The sequence below is a fragment of the Necator americanus genome, chromosome X (genome assembly GCF_031761385.1).
Source record: "Necator americanus strain Aroian chromosome X, whole genome shotgun sequence".
Taxonomy (NCBI): Eukaryota; Metazoa; Nematoda; class Chromadorea; order Rhabditida; family Ancylostomatidae; genus Necator; species Necator americanus.
This window is the reverse complement of record NC_087376.1, coordinates 22247921-22261905: the sequence shown is the minus strand read 5'-3', so window position 1 is coordinate 22261905 and position 13985 is coordinate 22247921. Positions and strand designations below refer to the sequence as shown.

The following is a 13985-nucleotide window of genomic DNA, read 5'->3' as shown; positions in this document are numbered from 1 at the left end:
GGTTTTACTTTTGCATTCAGTTATTCCATCATTTTTCTGTCATTTTTGAAAGTATACCGCTTTTCCCCGCCATTTTTATCGAGCAATCTTCATCATCTGTCATCGAGCTAGTCATCTGATGGGAGGTCTTCCTGTCTTGAACATAGTGTGAGACCCAATGGTTGAGGTCTCTGGTTCATCGGTTTTCCCTGAAACGCACCACGTATTGGGCCCACCTTACTTTCTTCATAAAGTGCTGCAGCGTCTCTATTCCTCTATCGTCGCAAGACATGATAACAAATCTTTACTTTCACTTGAACAAGGTTGCGCCTAGAATCACAATTTCTAGTATACTCGTTCCACGGAGCGTGAGCGGATGGACCGATAGAAATATCCTTTTTACGAACATCGTTCTCTGCAGACTCAGCTAAAAACCGATCCCCCTTGCACCTTCTAGAATTCCATCCTTCCCTTCATCCAGAATTCACTTCGCTGGACTGATTGTTGGTGTTACGAGAACAACATCAGCGAACGAAATACCAGCAACCAACTATCAATTTCCACCCTCATGTTTTCTCATTCCATTGGATTCTGTTCCCAAAAGATGCAGTGAATAATTTGTTTAACACTGTGTCACTTTAAATCACTCTTTTCGATGGTGGCATTCTTGTGGAAGGGCGAAGTTACCACCCAACTCAAAGAGTAGAAAAGTATTTGTGTACCGAAGGAACACGCCTTTGTTGTTTAAGAATTCCATGACCGCATCTGGCAAAATTGCGTCAAAGGACTGCAAGTTGATGGAAGTATGATGTAGTGGCATGATGTACTCGTAATACTTGTATAGGTTTAAAACCGCATTAACATGTTCAATGGTCCGGAATCTTTTTTGAAACTCTACCAACCAACTAAAATCTAAGTTTCCTTCGAACGTATTCGGAATCACTCTTGTAAAGAATCTATGACAACTGCAAGCCGTACGGTAAGCAGATTTGGCAATAGGCGCTGATGAGGCGTTGATCCCATTTTTACGAAGCAACATGGTATTGAAGGGTTTCCGCTAATTAGGGACCTCACTCTTCGACAACCGTAAAGTGCATCACCAGGGTGTCCATATGAGACTGAAGGTAAATTATTCAAATGTTCAGATTTGATCCTGCCGGAAACGGGTGTTCTTTGCCGTTGTGACGGCATATGATATTTTGGAAATGAGAACATGTAAAACGAAATATCCATACAGTCATCTTTCCGATGTTAAAATTCGGTTTTCCTCGTACATTCGCAAACATGTTTCACGAAGCGATCAAAATGTTAACCGGTGTCCTTGTGACACCTTACCAAAAACCGGCGAAGAAAGCAAAAAGATCGTAGCCAAGGTTAGTCCTGAATTTTGCTCTTTTCTCTTCTTTCGGCTTATGAAAAATCTTTCACGGATAAGATGGTGGTCTGATTCAAGAGTTGTAATACAACACCGACATCCGTGTATCAAAACCCACTACTGACGATGTCAATCCGAGGAGCCTTTCTTCTGGTGATCCTGAGATCACCACCAATGACTTTGTAGGAGATATGCTCTCCCTTGTAGAACATAAGTAATCCCACATGGAAAGCTTCGCAACCCTCTTCTTCGTATCATTGTATTGTCAAAAGACGGCGCTGATGAACATATTCTCTCCGTAAATGTCCGACAATTGGATCAATGTTCATTGTCACAGTCGCTCTAAAGAGGACACGTGGTCCTAAGAACAATTCCTCTTCATCAGTGTCATCGACCGCGCTCAACGGGCGATGTCGCCTCGTCTTGTCCTCGTACTCTCATGTTAGACCTTCTTCGTTTAGGCTGAATCTGGCATAGATAAACCTTGCAACCCTGTACTTTATTGGCATTGTTACACAAGCACCTTTCCAGATTCAGAAGATCTTTCTTATTACAGTACCGAACGATTAAACTGAAACACCAGCTCGTACTATGACAGGAAAAAATGTGCCACTTTCCTGAAAGAATGTACTCGGTGCTCATAAAAGTCGAACACACTTTGACATCAACTTAAAAATGTTATATAACAGTATGCAAATATATTTTCTTTTAGGTCGGGTCTTCTTGCTCACTCTTTCCTCTACTCTGACTGAGTGTATCGCGTTTTTTCTGCGATTGTCAGAGTAAGAAATGATTACAGTTGACCAAACAAGTTTGATAGGGCAAAATAGCTCGACTATTCACCAAATATCTACTAAAACTACCAAAGTATTGGTGTTTGGCCTTAATGGAGAGCCCATACTCGGAGAAGCTAACCTGCGACAAACTATATCGACCACTCTTAACATGACGGATTTCCACGTTACCAATTGGCGAGCAAGCGAACAAGCTACCATCGATGAACAGAGCCAGCATACGATAAGTGAAATTATTAGGAACATCTGAAAAATATTCCAACCTATCTCTTCACTTTCTTGTCGTGAACGCCCGCCAATGCATCACTCACGAACTGTAATAGCTGATCTCGAGTCTACACCAAGTTCATATCCATCTGCCATCCGAAAAGTCATCATTTTCTCGTCACATCTGGAGACAAATTCCCATTCAATCGCAGTTTTTTGAGGCTCTTCATCTTCATATTCCGACGAATATTTCAAATCGGGTAAGATGCGAGCCTGCTAGAAAGCCCACTGTGGTAAACCCGCTTTGATAGCGTAATGGATGGAAAAAGTTTATTGTTCACATACCTCATCCTTGAATGGAATAATGTGAATGTGCCCCTCCACTGGGGGAGCATGGAAAGAAGCTCGTAACAACGGGAACCCGGGTAAGATGAGAGTGGCGCATGTAACTGCCTGAAAACTAAGCCTTCCAATGAGAAAGCTCATAGGGACCATACTACAAAACTCACGTCAACTTCATCACTGAGAACAACCGTATGACCGATAATTTGCGATCCATTCAATGTTATCTCCACAAGTGGAAGATCTCTTAGAAGATGGGGACTCTTCTTCGCTCTTCTACAGTTTTCCGAGATCGTCGCCGTGTCGTAAGGTGCGGAAGACATGTAAAGACCCCATCTAACTTTACCATCTGATTTCGATATATTGAAGGACAGCACATATTGATCGTTTCCAACAGGATAAACCTTAATCTATAATTTGACAGGCAGAAAAAAAAAGAAAGCTGACGCAATGCTTATTTCCAGAGCAATCACAGTTAAGAAAAAAATATGTTGGGTCTGACGAAAAACAAGGCTGATACTTCAAAATTTTCTGGTCTATTTTATACGTTATATTAAACGAAAAATTTGTTCTTCCAATATATCAGCACCCCGTCCTTTTCTATTTTCACGACCTTACATACGACTTCTACTGGCAAAAACAGTGCTAGAAACTGATTTCTGGAAAATCCATGATGAATTCCTCGATTCATATTTTGGTCAAATGCCATCTATCACGAAGACATTCTAAGTCAATTAACAGATGGTTGTGCCTTCTTCAGGCGATTTGAAAAGGTTTTACCTAAGTCTAACTCAAGTCGAAAATGGTCTATACGGTTAAAAATGCTAAGTTGCCCGAAAAGGTGTACAGCAACTCCTTTTCACGTAACTCAGTCGCCTAAATCAGATATGTTGACGTGGTCCTACCATCCGGCTAAACTCTTCGCAAAATACTGTGTTGAGACGAGTAGAGGAAATTGATGTTTGCGATGGAGTTTGCTCCACTCGTATCGAACATTACCCGAGGTAAAGCAATATTGTGTGGATCAGGACTTACACGTCTTCGGTGTTATTGGGTCTATGTGGAGAAAAAAAAAACGATGCAACCTTCTTTCTAGCGCGGATCTATCCAAAATGAAGAAAGAAGCTGCAATTGAATCTGACTGATGATCTTGCAAGGTGCATCAGACTTGCTACGTCCTCAACCATGGCTCAACTGGCGACACGCTGCGCACGAGCACGGGAGGGAACGCTATGGTTCCTAGATCCCTGAAGCGCTGGCTTGATTTCCGGAAATAAAGAAAAACGCGGCTTTTTTTAGGTTACTTTGGTGTGTTTAGAGTGTCAAGGTAAACGTTCGTTCCTGCATTTTTCTGCTCGAATTTGAAGGATTTTAAGGAGAAATCAGTCAAACGGGATCTTCGTCAACTACCACGGACTTTACAGCTACTCAAGTACTCAACCAGGGTGCTTGGATCTGATCCATATTTTCGTTGTTCTGGATAATTTTTTGATGTCCAAGATCTGCAGGTATGAAGACTCTCACTAAGCATATCCTCATCGTGGTCGAGACAATTGTTCATTGCCGAGCAGCTATTTTAACAAATAATAGTTCTTCGTGCAATCCTGGCCTGGAATTTCATTTCACTCCCCCTAATTTCATTTCATTTCAATGTGCCTAATTCATATAATAGAACAAAAGTTCATATAAGATCAACATTTGGAAAAGTCTGGGGGTCAGACACTCCAGTACTTGACATAACTTCTCTCCGGCTTCAGTAGCAAAAAAGAAAAAATATCACAGAAGACAGGAAAGAGGTACTATAATTGTGTATATATAATAAATTTATTGTAAGCTTTACACTCCTTAGTTAAACTTTTATTTACAAGAAACTATGCTAATGACATAACTGTTTGATGAAGAGTTGAAACGTTTTGTAGTGTTGTACAACAATACTTTTAATCTGCGGTACGCTTCTCTTGGGAGGACTGATTACTAGCAATGTGTTAGAAAGGCGCTATCGTTGCTATATGCGTGTCAGCCCGTATGCGAATTTATTTCCCAATGCAAACTCATTTTTCATAGTTGAACTTTCCATTTACTGCAATTCTTGATGTTGCATGTAATGTTTATTTCAAAGCAAATCCATTTTGAGTAATTCGTTAACATCACATACATCACGCCTCTCTGGTGTAGAAAGAGAGCGGGATACAGGAGAAAACAAGAGAGAACAAATCTAGCCTCTTCTGTTTGCAGAGAAATAGATGTAAGTCAAAGAGGACAACACACCATTATTTCGTATAAAGTTCCAGTTTTAATGACGAGATTCTGTATATTTCGTCGTCACAAAGCAACGAATCAGGGAGACACGACCATATATAGTTTCGGGGATGCCAAAAGTGAAGCGGGAGATTTAGATCGGAGCTGGTAATAAGGAGTTCATAGCTGGGAACCTAAGAAATGACTGAAACATATAAATTCAGACTAAGAACAATATCTTACAAAGTTTTCCTTGTCGCCTGAAACACAACTGCTTGTCCGTCAAATGATATGAAGATAAAGCCAAAAGCCGTACGAGGAATTCCTCTTCTTTCGCTCTAGTCCATGCGTGTCAAATTTGTTTGACCGTGCAAGAAAAATGAAAAATGTTACAGATATGATGAAGAGAAAGAAAGAAGAGATGAAACAGATGTAAAGAAAAAAAGAAAACTTCCTCAAGGTAGGACACTTTTTAGTGATGTGATACCTTCCAACCATAGGTTTCAGTGTTGCATCCGCCCAGTTCAGTAAGATTTCAATGGACAACGTGAAGAGAGGTCCTCTAGTAAGCTATAAAATTTCGATTTGCATCCCAGTTAAAATTCTGTTTTTAGGTGCCGAATCTATGTGCAATCACAACACGCAGGAGCTTAGCCTTCTACGGAAACGTTTGAAGCTTTTGCATAGAGTCCTCAGAAAAACTGAACTTCGAACGATGTTAGGTTTCAGAAATATAAGAATCGTTAGAATTGGATACCAACAAAGTACACAGATGCAGATAGAATGAGTGATCTGAGCATCAACCTGACAGAGTGCAAGAGAAGCGATCTCACTACGGTTGAATTAACGACGTTGTCAGAGGCGCAATTATCAACGTTCATTCAGTTTGTCCACAACGTTTTACCGCATCATAATAACGTGGAGGTGACTCTGCCCGTCGAACTGCGATGCACTGCGGGCATATCTCCTCTGGTCTCCCAAGCTGAGAGGGAGCTCGACACCTCCGACAACTCGACTTCTTGGAATTGGAAGTCTGGCTAAGAGTAAAACACTACTAAGATTCACCACGGTCTCAGCAAAACGTTGCGATGTGGCTCGCTGATCCATACATGGGATGGATTCTTCTTTCTTCCACCTGGGGTGAAAATTATGCTCGGCATGTAGAGCTCCTTTGTTTGGTAAAAGTATCCTTGCCACTAGCATACACGCTGCCTCATCACCTGCACACTGGGCCCTCCCGTCTCAGACATCGGACGGTAATACGACCAGTGATCAGATCTCAGCTTGCTCAGGACGTCACCCTGGACAAGGGCGACACATGCACGACTAGAGACACATGCACGACTGGACTTTGTTTTTATAACGCATGAATAATGTTCACAGATGCTGACGTGTATGCCCTTCTCGGAGCTGCTGAGCGTATCAAATCTCACGTGATTGCTTTGCAGAAGACCAAGAACAGAGGAGCGATGTACGACAGATGAATGACGGTACGCTCGCCATTCGTGGAGAGAAGGCTCCGTCACGAAATATTGGCGGTGTTGGTTTTAATGTCCACCCATCTGTCGTCCATCTTGTCGATTCTCACGAGACCCTGCCATCTCGTCTATCCATTCCTTGCCTCCGCCCTCTGCGCCAATAGCATCATCAACTGCTAATCACCAACATCAGCTGCTGACGAGTCCGAAATGGACGCATTTCTTGAAGAGCTGGAGAAAATGATCCGTAGCGAGAAATCCTTCTATAAACTGGTTGTCGGAGACTTCAACACAAAACTAGGAAAGGGCACAAAAGAGGAATACAGGATTGGAAAATATGGACCAGAGGACCGAGATGAAAACGGCAATTGTCTCGTCGGACTGTCGTTCGCCACTCGCCTGTTTCATGGGAATTCTCTTTTCAGGAAGAAAGATCATCGTCGGTGGACATGGGAATCGCCCAATGGCGCGACTCGTGCGGAGATTGACCACATACTCACCAAGCGGACGTTGCGTCACTTGACGTCTCAGTAGTACCATCCTTTTGTAGTGGTTCTGTTCACCGTCTCCTTCGTACGAAAATACGGCCTAGCCACACGATGGAAAAGAACATCTGCTATCGGCAACGAAGGAGGAAAGAAGTCGTATGCGACGACTACATACTCGAGGATTCCTTGTCTCTTGGTAAGTGGCCCATCAAAGAGAACCGAAAGGTGGACTACCACCTGCTGCTCAGAGGACCGCGAGACTGTGCGGAACGTGCCTTGAAGTCGTCAAGAGCGGTCAGAGTAAGTTCGACTTCAGTAGTAGCTATAATGTAAGCTATATTCGTCGACTAGTTGGTTGCCGCTTTGTTATCAATTACCGGGTACCAACTGTCATGCATGGTGAAGACCCAGCGATAGTATGTGTGCTTCCCCGCGGAAAGCGGAATCGGGTCCATTATCGTGGGATAAAAGAGTTACGCAGACCAGTAGATTCTAAAAAAACGGTATGCGTTCATTCGCTTATCAAACGTTGTGCTGTGGTGCAATAATTATGCAGAGTTGAGACCATCTCTGGAAACATTGCGAGCATTAATTGAAAGTGGTAGCTATAAAAAGCATTGAGTTCACTCAAGTAAATGAAGTCCGAAAAGGACCCTGCGGCGTTTTGTTCCGGATGCCAGTGAGTTTGTACAAAGTGTTGGACTTCCACACATGTTTCCAATTGGAATTTAATGTTTGTACTTGTTTGTTGGTTTTTTTGATTGAAATCATCTTTAGAAATCTAATTTGCTTCGAAGATTAGATACTCACTCTTAAACGTTATTATAAACCGCAGTTGTAATCTATGTTTCAAATTTTATCCAAAACAACTCATTCATCTAAGAAATCGAAAGAAAAAACGAAAAATGTACTTCTTCTTAAGGCTAGTATCCAACGGATTCCTTAGATGTAAACTGCGGATTTTACAATTTAATGCAAAATAACTGTTCTTTGATGTTTATGTTATTCTTAGGGGTGTTTACTAGTACAGCATCATTTTGCTGTTCAAACTGTGAAGAACAACTTTGTATCTCAGTGCTAATCTCGTCAATCGGGCGCTGTCGAAATTCTGAATGGTTTTTGTTCTTTCTTGTACAACCGCATTCACTACCGTCATATCCATTACCTCTGTTATGTTGGTGCCTAGGTCTAACAGTCCTCCTTCCTTTCGTTTCCACAAAGCGTACTTCTGAACAGCGCGTAGTGCGCAGTACGGTTCTTTTTATTGATGTTGTAAGTGTGTACACCAGTATGCTCTTTAGATTAGCCTTATCAAAACCGATCCTATTTGTCAAATTCGACCGAGTATTTAACAAACCCCCAGTAGGTGTTTCTCGCATAAATCTGATGTATTGCTACTGTTAACTGTGAATCTGATTAGAACACTCGTCTTCTACGTATTGTGCAGGCATTGCCCTATGGGAAAAATAATTTTCCAGCCCAAAAAATTTAAGTATTTAAAATGAAACATTCAAAACACAGCACCACTAAACAGAGGGTGCGGGACAAGAGTTACCAGCAAAAATCGTCTGACCGCTGCTAACCTGCCTTGAGCACCCGCACCTCATTACGGCTGCCGCTCGCTCCACCAGCTAAGAGGCCTCCACGACTGCTTCGGATCATCTAGATCCCGCTTCCTTGTGATAGACTGAGTGCATATTATTGGAAATTAAAGATAAAAAGTAAATCCTCCTATCCAATTGAAAGGTGCATCATCAGAGGCATATCAATGAATGATATGCTGAGTGGTGAGAGCGATATGCGTGACCTACATCGACCTCATTTGAGAAACTTCTCACACAAGGATTATAACAACAAAAAAACTATGCAGAAGAAAACACTAATATGTATATAATTTCACACATCCCATGATTTCACACATTTTTCGCTTTCTCTGCTCTACATGTTCAACTTTCAACTGTAACATTTATACGTACAGCGAATTTACGTCCAAAATTTGCAGTTCTATTAGGTAATCTCCATCTACATCTTCACAAGACTTAAATGATTCGAATTAAAGACTCAAATAAACACTGATCAATACTTTGTATATATTCTTTAATCTCCCTTCCACTTTCAACCTCTTTTGCTGTATTATTTGCTTTATCGCGAACCTGTGCATACTTAGAGATCTCTGATGTTTGAGAAGAAGGTGGAGATATTGGTGTAAAACTAGGCGACATCGAAGGACTTGATGGCACAATCTCGATCAAACCGCGCCTTGCGGACGTGTTTAATAAACAGGTTTGTTTTCGAGAAAAGAGAGGTTCCGTAATGTAATAGCTGGGTGAGAAAAATGTTAAAAAACCAGAATATTCTGTAGGTGGGATCTCTGAGGTGGCTAATGATAGATCTTGGCTTGAAATCGCCTGAGCTTCTCGAACTGAAGTCTGCGGCGGAAGGCTTAGTGGGTTTCGATTAGGACGCAAAGAAATGGACACGTGAGGCGCTTACATGTTAGGCGCGTGGTAGTAGTTCATGACAATCCCACCGGTTTTGTAGTTTCCGTCCAAAAACGTGCAGCTAATGGTGGTATAAACAATCATATTCAAGGCGAAGCATTGTTCTACCCCTTGCTACGTCCAATTCACGTATCATAATAAATTCTCCTCCTACTGATAGTGATTTTGATCTTACTCCGATCCCAGGTATTACTTATCTCGTAGGAACTTTGCTACTGCGTGGGCAATAGATTCCAAGAAACTCGTTTGTGTGAGTACCGCGAGAGAATTGAAAAAGTGGACGCAGATGAACAACACCTAACATCTACCTTCGAGTTTGCTTCTTGTGGCTTGGCTGGAATGGAAAAAAAAAACTGCAACTCTAGGGTTATCTTGTGTGTGTAGTGTATTGACTGAGATAGAGTTGAATTGAGGCCGAAGTCCAAAACAGATAGCCCGTTTCTAGAAAGAAATACATCTCCTATAAGCGAAGCTTGAGGTTGGAAGGATGCTTTTCTTTATGCAACATTCGCGTTGGGTGGTTTAGGCTACAGTGGTTACCAGTTACTAGTAACTGCGTCCTCTGGCCTATACCTATGATCTACAAACGTTAAATTTCTCAAGTAGCCTCGACGTGATATTATAACGAATAACGACACGTATAATCTTCTACTCAAATAATATGCTCCTCCAAAGAATACGTCCAGCATCACGACAACACTGTTCTTTGAACATACACTTGAGTAGCATAGAAAACATGCGGTCTTGTTTAGCCTGCAGTGCAGCTCTAAAGGTGCAGGTTCTGGTTCCGGTTTGCAGTTACCGGCTTCCTCTTCTGAGTTCGCATGTTTCGTGTAAACGTTTCTTTGCAACGATGATAGGAATCACACGACAGACCCCAACCGCAGCAGAGAATGTGCATGGTTTGACTTCCTGAGGTGACCTTTTGTCTTAAAGAAAAGACTTCCTTCACGAGTCTAACGTAGTTTGCTGGCACGTCGCTGGGTGAGTCCAAGTTCGACCTTTTCTGAATCATGCCATTATAGAACTCAATTGTATATAAGCGTTTCGAGTAAACGACAAAAATTGTCACCAATCTCTGTTTCGACCATTCTTCGTTTTGACCTACACGACCAGATGTATGAAGTATAGACATTAGTTACTATCAGCAGCACAACCCTAACAATCGATGGTTCGCTAACACCACGACTTACTCTATCAAGGTGAACACTACTCTGGTCTACTTCCCTGACGTTATCTTTGAGCTTTCTGTTTGCTAAGCCATATCTTGCAGGGTTTCAAGGCGTTTGAAGGGATAGATTACACGTGATTCTGATTTTCCAGACCCCGAAGAAGGCCACGAAGCCAAAAATAAAAATCGATAAGAATCTTGGTTGTGTGCTCAAAAAAGTACACGATTCAATTCTATAATGGCAAGATTCAAAGAAGATCCGAACTTTCCTTAGACTTACTCAACGAAAATGGCTTCTCTGGACTTCCGACTTTTCTCGTCTAGACATTCTTCTTAACAGACTTTCCGATAGGGTCCGAGGAAAGTTAATTCGCCTAACTGACGGAACGAACCAAAGATCAACTGCTGCGAATCGAGCGTCTACCGCTTCGCTGTTCGAAATGGGAAAAGGAATAAGACAACTTGGATGGCATCGTCCACAATAATGGAGAAGCTTGAGTTTCTGTAGAGAAAAATGCTTATACAGCTGCTCAGCTACTCTTGGCCAGTGGTATGCCATAACTAAGAACATTGCCGAGAAGTGGATGTGGTGTACCAGCAGGTGACGTAAAAAACCACAACATCCTGTGCTGCCTTTTAAGCCAGTTTTAAAGAGCTGTTCTCGGTTTTTGGGTCAAGTTAAGGACCAGAATTGGGGAAGATAGGGAGATCGGTAGATCACATTGTCTAAGTTATCTTGAGGATGCCATCTATTCCAACTTAGAAAAGATGTGCTCGAGCGAGCCGAAAATCGGACAGGATGACCTCAGATGTACTCAAGCACGACAGGCCCATCATCCGACTAGGAAGCTCTAGTCTAGGCTCTGTGAACCTGCACAATTCCTACTTGTGTGAGCAAGTTTCTGTGAACCCACTGGAGATCTAATCGATCTTATCGATGTTACATAATCTGCAAACATTTTAGCAGTAATTAGATGACGAAAACAATAAGTGACGAAATAAGTAAAAACCTAATTAGAAGTAAATACGTATAAATCTTATTTTGGCAAAGTAAAAACATCGGGAGAACGGTAAAGATGGTCCCGGCGGATTCTCCGCGAATGCCCCGAGACATAACGTACCCAGTGGATATGCCGGCGGATACGCGAATATATCTCGAAGAGGTCACTCTCCAGTCGTTCATAAAGACGCAGGCAACGGTCTTAGATGTTCTTCTAGCCACAGAGACGCAGAAAACTGCGCAGTTACAAGGAAATATGCAAAGAAGAGTGGTATGAGCTCTGATATCGCTTTCAGAAAGCCTAGAAATACCCTACCAAATCTTAACTCTTTCTTCTTATAAGGTTCAAGAAGTCAGAGATACAGATACGAATAAGTCAAAGAATAATAGAGTTAGATAGAAGTACATGGGATTTTGTATGGTGTTCTAATAAAGAAAGGGAATGAATTTGTCTTTATATCGCTTTCAGAAAGCCTAGAAATCTCACCAAATCTTAACTCTTTCTTCTTGTAAGGTTCAAGAAGTCAGAGATACAGAAGGTTCCTCTGTCCAGAAATAAATAAGGCTACAAAAAAGCTTGGGAGTTACAGGATAACGATGATTCTCATTACCGTTACTTTTGAAGGCTGAAATGTTCCGTTTTAACAAGAATTTTTATATACGCATTCTAAAGCTATTAGATACATCCTTATCTCATATTTCACATCACATCCTTATCTCATATTTGAGGATTTCTCTTGCTTCCGGTACGATTACAAGTTCACCTCACATCACAAAATTGCAGTGGTGTCTGATTCTCTAGAACAATTTAGTAGGTAGTGAATTATATCCTAGCCGGTGATGCAGCGTATGATTAGCGGTAGGTAAGCAGAGTCAGCTCTTCAGGCGCCAACGAAAGCGATTCTCTTTAGGACACGCACAATAGCTAATGGCTCTGACGAGGCATGACCGGCCATGCTCGAAATTCCGCCGGGACCCTCCTTACACGCACCCAAAACATCGACCTGTAACAAAACTGAGGATTGGGGCCCTAACGGCTACAATGCTGCAAAGTTGACCCATTGCAGAACCCACATTGGAATTCCATTCCATTTATCATACGAATTTGATCAATTACCTATTCTCCTTCATTTTGGATTTTAAACGCAACAAATAATTTCCGAGGTGTCGAGATCTTGTGGTGTCAAGCGGTTCTTTCGACACATATCCACTTCAATTTTGTATGTGAAGCGAAACGAAGAGGCAACGCTTCATCGTTTGCGAACATGTTCATACATAGTGTTCACTCCACCTCTTCAGAAATATAGTTCTTCCTTTCTCTTGCCACCGTGAAATAAACACCGCACTTTCAGAAATCAAGCGTGGATTAACGATACTAACAACAAAAGACATATTTACCCAAACATTCCAGTGAATATGTTCTGCTAACAGAACGATGCAAGGAATCGCTTTTTTTCATTTGTTTTAATTGTCGAATTAGAATGAACGATTGATAGTCATTGTGTTTTCTTAGTGAAACTGGTGTCATTACGCAGGAAACCTTCAGAACGTAACTAATACTGTGATATCACACGGTGGGATAGTATCCTGAAGGAGTACTTTCGTTTCTCAGATCTTTTGTAAAGAAATCTATGTGTTTTAAAATAAAATATTGTCCTAAACGAAGACACTCACCTGAAGAAAGCCTTTGAATTTTTCACCGTTCAGTAATGTGCGGTAAAAATTGTTCGTACATGCCACCAATGTCACAAGAAAAACGTGCATATAAAATAGACAGAGCATCGTCTCGACGATTGCCACTAGTCAAAATCTTGCAAGAGCTTCACACCTTAAGTAGCTAGACTTCGTAGCTCTCATGCAATATCTGTTCCAAAAGTTATAAGAAGGTAGAGAAAATGATGTTGACATAAGGGAGCGGCACCTTGCCGGGATTTATAAGCTGGACCCTTTATCTTGGAAAGAGGTAGCACGGTATTACTTCTAAACCTTTTTCTTCTAATAATAGATGATAAATCAAGGTCTTTTTTCTGCATTTTCGATTGACTTCGCTTCTTATGGTACGTTTGTAAATCTATATACACACTCCGATGAACGGTTACAAGACGAAAGATAATGCATCGTTTTTGATGCCTTCTAACGCATCCTTTGTTAAAATCTGTTTTCCTGGTCAAATCGTATTTTTATCACTACATCACCAAGTAAAACATGTTGTGTTTCTGAAGAAATTGGTGGGTAGTATTGCTGCGTATCTCCCGAATAACACATTTATCTTTTTTTGATCCACTTAGTACAGCTCCTTAATTGACATTCGAACGACATCATTTTTTTTTCAAAGAGGTAGCTTGCAACGATATAAAATTCACTTTTCTCCCAAGAAGTAAATAAGGAAAAGTGAGGAAGTGTGGAGTAAGT

General features: G+C 41.4%; 3 protein-coding genes across 4 annotated transcripts; 2 read left to right on the top strand and 1 right to left on the bottom strand.

Moving 5' to 3' along the window:
• Positions 1 to 107: 107 nt before the first annotated feature.
• On the bottom strand, positions 108 to 13355 carry RB195_024781 (uncharacterized protein; the record flags this gene model as incomplete). Of its 2 annotated transcripts, XM_064212676.1 has the most annotated exons (6): positions 1742 to 1816; positions 2270 to 2394; positions 2460 to 2631; positions 2701 to 2808; positions 2865 to 3101; positions 13248 to 13355. In XM_064212676.1, the coding sequence occupies 6 exons, from the start codon at positions 13353 to 13355 to the stop codon at positions 1742 to 1744; spliced, it is 825 nt and encodes a 274-aa protein (XP_064068557.1). The 2 variants fall into 2 exon arrangements, with proteins under 2 accessions (XP_064068560.1, XP_064068557.1); XM_064212677.1 differs by lacking the exons at positions 1742 to 1816; positions 13248 to 13355 and adding an exon at positions 108 to 188 and having other exon boundaries at positions 2865 to 3020.
• Positions 6624 to 6947, top strand: RB195_024783 (uncharacterized protein; the record flags this gene model as incomplete). The annotated part of the gene is made up of 1 exon (XM_064212679.1): positions 6624 to 6947. The coding sequence occupies one exon, from the start codon at positions 6624 to 6626 to the stop codon at positions 6945 to 6947; it is 324 nt and encodes a 107-aa protein (XP_064068559.1).
• RB195_024782 (uncharacterized protein) lies at positions 7013 to 12943 on the top strand (the record flags this gene model as incomplete). Its single annotated transcript, XM_064212678.1, has 3 exons — positions 7013 to 7097; positions 9087 to 9184; positions 12926 to 12943. The coding sequence occupies 3 exons, from the start codon at positions 7013 to 7015 to the stop codon at positions 12941 to 12943; spliced, it is 201 nt and encodes a 66-aa protein (XP_064068558.1).
• Positions 13356 to 13985: the final 630 nt, after the last annotated feature.